Here is a 6,000-nt window from a genome sequence, read left to right as displayed (position 1 = left end):
ACCCTCCCCCCCCCCGCCCCCCCCCCCCAGGCGTTTGTGTGTGTGTGTTTGTTTTGGGGTTAGACTCAGAGTGCAAAATGCTCTTAAAGTCCAGACATTGCGGTGGATGAATGTTTATGGTCCAGTTATGGAGAAGTTTGTGTTGGAGTTTGCGATTGAAGGAGCTCAAGTTACTCAAGGCCTTGAAAACAGAATTGGTCAGATGGGGTGTGACATCATCAGGTGCAAAGTTTTACACCTTTCTAGATAATAATAAGTCAAATCAGTAGATTTCTTTACAGAGTGATAAAGAAAAGCCACTCGATGACTTCTTCTCCTCACTCCACTTAAAAAGAAAATCTGTGGATGCTGCAGATCTTAAGGTGTCTTTCCCCCCCCCCTCCTCCACTTTTCTGATAAGTCAAGGCCACACAAGGCTTCTAAGGAAAGCCAGAGAAACCACATGGGTGAGGAAGAGGAGGACTTCACTGGAGTGTGTTAATTTGTATCTGGAGTTGTGAAGAAGGCTGGATTGGAAAGTGGTGGTCCAGGGAGAGAGAGAGAGAAAGAGAGAGAGAGAGAGAGAGAGAGAGAGAGAGAGAGATGTAGGGGGAGTCGGGTTTCAGCTTCAGGGCCCCTTGAGTCCAGACTCACTGAAGCTGCCTTTGTTTGACTGTGGAGAGAGAGAGAGAGAGAGAGAGAGAGAGAGAGAGAGAGAGAGGGAGGAGGAGAGCGAGAGGTTTTTAGTTGGGACAGAGTGAGAGAGCGAGGCAGAGTGGGTCCCATCTCTCTCTCTCTCTCTCTTCCAGTCACCACCACCACATATGAACAGGGCAACTTCGGTGTGGACCTGAAGCTGAAGATGACTTCACGGTAAATGAAACTCACTGTGTTTTCTCCCAGGAAGTTGTTTGAAATCCCCTCTGAGTGCGTTTTCTCACTCTTTAGTTGTGTTTTTTTGTTCGTGCAGCACTCCCCCCTGGTTCTTTGGATTATTTCTACTCACCCTGCGGTTCTGCTGCCGCTGCTCCTCTGCCTATCAGCTGCTGGACGGTATGTGCACTCTGTCTGTTGAATGCTTGTTGCTGGAAGTGTTGTTGTTTTTTTGTTTCTGATGTTGGTTGAACTTCCTGCTGAGTTGATAAAACTGGTGCACTCTTATCCTGGACCTGGAAAAAGTGCTGCAACCAGGCGTGATATCACTAGGAGAAGTATGCATGAATATGACTTTGTTGCTGTTCTGCTCACTTTGGGAGGTCATATGAACATTTTGGACCTCAATTTTCTTGGAATAAAAGTAGTGTCATTGCACCTTCGATATTTATATTTTAATTTTTTTTTTTTTTTTGAAAAGGCATGCAAAGGTAGCTTTTCACTCTTTATTTATAATTATGTAATATCCTGGCAATAGTTTCCCTCTTTTTCACTGCAGATCATCCAGGATGTTTACTCACATGTAGGTGATAATTAAAGTGCACATATAGCGAAGACACCACCCCACCCCCTCTCCAGAGGAGTCTTGTTTGGATTTCAGTCTGTGTTTTGATGGCATCCTTAAAATTCGGCCCCTATTTGACAAGACCAGGACGTCCCAAGAGATAGCAGGTTGGGTCCACAAGTCTTTCTGCATGAGAGTGTTTATAATGGAAATAGGGAGGCAGGAATGTGGCCAGTGACAAATAGAGCTCCCCCGAACTCTTTGGAAAGTCTTCTCTTTCAATGAATGTCTCAACATCTGGGTGCACGAGGGCAGGCGTCTGCGCTGTGTGACGGTTGGGATGTTTCTCCGAGCTCCTGCGGAAGCGCTTTGCTTCTTTCTGCAGACTGTTTTCACAGCTTAAAACGTAAAGTTTCTTTCCACTGATTAACAGATCAGTGCGGACACTTCAACATGTTCCCAATTAGTGCTGAAAGAACTGCAGATTTTATTTCCCCCCCCTCGCAATTGGAAACAGGCAAAACCTCACAACGTGCACTTTGACAGACAAGCTGGGCAATCAGTAGCGCTGCGTGATTAAGGCGGTGAAGAAGATGATGTAATGCCGAGCGCTGGAAGCTGCTTGTGCAGAGATGAAGGTCACCGTCGATAATGTCTGAGAGCTTCATGTTTTCTGAGTTTTCGTCCCGGCCTTCGGACAGACGGGCCGACGTGTCATCGCTGCTTCCGTCAGCGTGCTGGAATCCAGATTGGCATTTTCAATTTTGCGTTTTCGGATGTGTTGACCTATGAGCACCACAAAAGACCTCCATGTCACAGAAGCAGCATTGTCTTCACCCTGTCAAATAATTACAGGGTCTCTTGGTCCCCATGAAACTTAATTATCCATCTGAGATTATCATTTATAAACACCACGAGGGCTGCTGGCGGTTTTAGAAAGTGTGACCACGTTTGTCCCTAATAATGAGATAAGTGGGTGATGATGATGCTGCAGCAATTGGAGATGTCGGGAGTGAATATATACATCTCAGCAGAAGTTGAAGTGGATGTGTGTGAGGAGTTTTTAAAGTGTTATTTTATTGTCCACTCTCCTCTACTGTAGCTCCTGCAGATGTTGGCTGAGCCAGCGGCTCCATCCTCAGGCTGTTTGTGCGTTTGCCATATTTATAATCCCTCTGCCATGATTCACTTTTTCAAGAAGGGAGCAAAAAGGAGTGTGTGTGTGTGTGTGTGTGTGTGTGTGTGTGTGTGTGTGCGTGCGTGCGTGCGCGCGCGCGCGCGCGCGCACGCGCATGCTGGCTGACTTGCCAGAGAGAGCACCAGGGACAAATATTTCCAGGCTGCATGCTGTAAATATTCTTGAAAACAGAGCTGTCGCCGTGGCAACATTCACATTTCTGTGCGCAACTGTAGACACGAAGCTGATATAATCCTCTTTTCTTTTGCGTGAAGCGGTGCTTGGGTGAATTAACTACTTAACAGGTACATGACTCTTCTGATTTAACTGAAAAAATGACGTGCGAAGTTAAAAGACGCGTGTGGAAGAGGATATCAGCAGATCAACGAGAGGATGAACGAAGCCAAAGAGAAGAATGGTTAAGTGATCGAGGGGTGAACGGGTGACTGAAAGGGAAACGCCGTACATTAACGAAGAAATGTGACGAGTTGGTGAAAGAAAATGTGCTCGTTTGCTTGATCTGCAGCGGAGAGGCTGACGTTGGCATCCGGGTGCGTTTTAAAAACATTGCTGATATTCTGTTCTGGTTTTCAGCCCTTCGTGAAACACAGACGCTGTTATCACAGCAGAGAAACAGACACATTTGAGCAAAAAGACAGAAAAATGCATGAGCGACTCTCACAGTGAGCGAAGTCGATGGCCGAGTAGTTACTGGACGTAACTTGAGTTCTATGAGTACGTTTGTGTTTCGTTTCTTCCAGATGGGGGCAGCGAAAGGTCCCGTTGGCAAGACGATGGTGGAGTCCACACTCGTATATTTACTATTTACTGTATATTTGGCTAATTTGCAATTCAATATATTGTGAACATAAATGCCCAAAAATACGTAAATAACCGCTCCAAAAACGATAAAAATGTCTTTGGCCCACGTTTCAGAAGAATCACTTCTACGACAGTCATGGTTTCCATCTACAGATGAATCATAAAAGCGCGTCCTCGGGGAATTGACTGCTTTGAATCTACGCTAATGAATCTACGCTTAATGAGTAGCATGTTAACAAACCCAGTATATAGTGCGGCGTGCTTGTGTTCGTCTACAAACCCGACCTACGAAGAAGAAGAAAAAAAAAAGAGCCCACACATGCAAACTTGCATCTCCTTCTTCCATCTGCTGTACACATGTTGATTATACACAAAATAACAATGTTTTTAATTATCTAATGTGCCACGAATGGCCGGTGACGATGATGAAGATGATGTGAGTCTTAGAGAATGTGGTTATGATGATTACATTGAGCTGAGGATAATGATGATGATGATGATGATGGAGATGATGATGCTAATTATGACAGGACAAGGGTGACGATAGATGAAGTCCTTGGAGATCATGAAGGGTGTCGTATGTATCACCAGCAGTCAACGGGGCGGGAAATCACTTTCAGTGAATTATGCGTAACCCACATCTGACTCGCGGATGAAGCTGTTTTAAATCAGAACATTTCCAGCGTTGAGTCATCGACGGACTTTCGAGTTCAGTCGAACATCCCAAAAACAAAGCAGATCCTGTTTGACAGAAACGAAATGCCCTCACCAGTTTATCTTCGACTCTAAAGTTAAACAGTTTTTGATCTTCCGCTAAAGCTACTAATTATTATTTTCTTTTCTTTTATCTGATGTTTGTTCAGTGAAGGTCAACAGAGTCTGTTTGCTTCCCCCTCCCGAGTTTTTCCCATCGCAAGAGAGAAAGAGGGTTTCTCTCTCGTATGCAAAACAAAAAAAAACAAAAAAAAGTTGCAGCCAATCGACGCGTTAGTATCAAAACGTAATAAGAAGTAGAGACGGAAGCTCCACCTGCAGGAGGACAAATTGCATGTTTGTGTAATTTATTAATCCAAAATCCAGGAAACAGCAGAAACACCTGTAGATGCTGATCTGTCAGCAGATGTGTGTTTAACATCCAGTTGAGGGAAGTAATGTGCGAATTCTTCCAGATCTGTTTTCTTGGTTGGGATTCTTCAGTTCGGCTTCGGTTGGCTGTCGGTCATCCAGACTGCAGGCCCGCTGGGAGGTAACACTGTTGTCTGTGTTTCTTGGTTGTTTGTATATAATATATATAGATATATACTGTACTGTATATACTGTGCATTTTATATTTTATATTTTTTACTGCTATTTTATTGCTTTTTTATTGTTCTATTATTATCTTATTGCTTCTGTATGCTGCTGTAGCGGAAAAAAAATTCCGCTCGGGGATTAATAAAGCAACTACCTAACCTAACCTAACTTAACCTAACCTAACCTAACCTAACCTAACCTAACACAACACGTCAGCTTCTGATTGCAATTGCAAGTTCAACTTTAGCCCAGTCAGATCTTCAGTTCTCTCCAACGATGATTTCACGAATGAGTAAGCAAAGAAAACAATCACTGGAGACTTTTTATAGTCTGTGACATTTTCCTATAAATGAATGTCCAGTTTGTTTCCATCCTTCAAGATGATGTAATACACGAGTGAGATTAACGTACAGTTTATGAAAGTGTTTTTTTTTCTTTTTTGCCTTGAAATACTTCATACTAGGTATCTTCAGTGTAAAATGTCACCCAATAAAACAAAAAACAAGCTGATGATATGATTACGAGCTGCTCTATACGTTCTAAGCGGCCAGATGTTTCTCCGACCACGTACATGTGTGTTTATACTCCCGACACAGATGCACCAGTGTGTCTCCGTGAGGTTTTTACAAGAACTAAATCGCTGTCTCTGCTACATTATGAGATCATGATATGATTACTGTTTACAGCTGAGACATTCAGCAGATGCTCACTTGAAATAATCAAGTGTTGGACACCAAATCATAACAAAAACTACATTTTAAATGGAGTTTTGTTTTATTTTGCCAAAGTGTTTATCTGGTTCGATTTCAGTTCTTGGATCGAGAGAAGTTGTGTGTTTCTGGACTGGTTGGTTCAGGGTCGAAGGTTTCCACTTGCAAAATGAAAAGACAGTCTGTGGTATAATATTCACATTTTTATTTGTCAATATAAAAGAGAACTGTTCATGATTTCCGCTGCTAAAAAAGTCAAAAAACAGAAGATTCAGATGACGTCTGCATTAAAGGAAGAGTTCAACAGTTTGAGGAATGTGCATAATAACTTTATTTGACGAGCGTTAGTTCATGAATCGTATCACAAGTATGGTTGCAGTGCAGCTGTCGATGTGTTTTCAGTCTTAATACGAAGCTAAATTCATCAGCTGCTGGCTTAAAAATGAACTTTATTCTTGTCATTTCACAGATTTGAATTCTTTGTTTATTCTTCAGTTCGTGATTTAACCATTTCTTGTGGTTGTTTACACTTTAAAGTGTCGGCGACCTCGAACGGATTCAAGATGCGCTGCTGGTTGTTT

General features: G+C 42.8%; 1 protein-coding gene across 4 annotated transcripts in view; it reads left to right on the top strand.

Moving 5' to 3' along the window:
* Positions 1-811: 811 nt before the first annotated feature.
* The window catches only part of LOC138625689 (collagen alpha-1(XVIII) chain-like), a 52,446-nt gene continuing 47,257 nt past the window's right edge, over positions 812-6,000 (top strand). For all 4 annotated transcript variants that reach the window (XM_069706786.1, XM_069706784.1, XM_069706785.1 and 1 more), the window contains exons 1-2: positions 812-852; positions 950-1,032. In XM_069706786.1, coding sequence (XP_069562887.1) covers positions 842-852; positions 950-1,032 — 94 coding nt within the window. In that variant the 5' untranslated portion in view covers positions 812-841. The remainder of the gene's footprint in view (positions 853-949; positions 1,033-6,000) is intronic.

This window comes from Brachyistius frenatus, unplaced genomic scaffold (assembly GCF_029030835.1).
Source record: "Brachyistius frenatus isolate BFR_SWC_R1_liver_20210118 unplaced genomic scaffold, ASM2903083v1 Contig_65, whole genome shotgun sequence".
Lineage (NCBI taxonomy): Eukaryota > Metazoa > Chordata > Actinopteri > Embiotocidae > Brachyistius > Brachyistius frenatus.
Note: the sequence above shows the minus strand (reverse complement) of the source record. Positions and strands in the feature narration are given on the sequence as shown.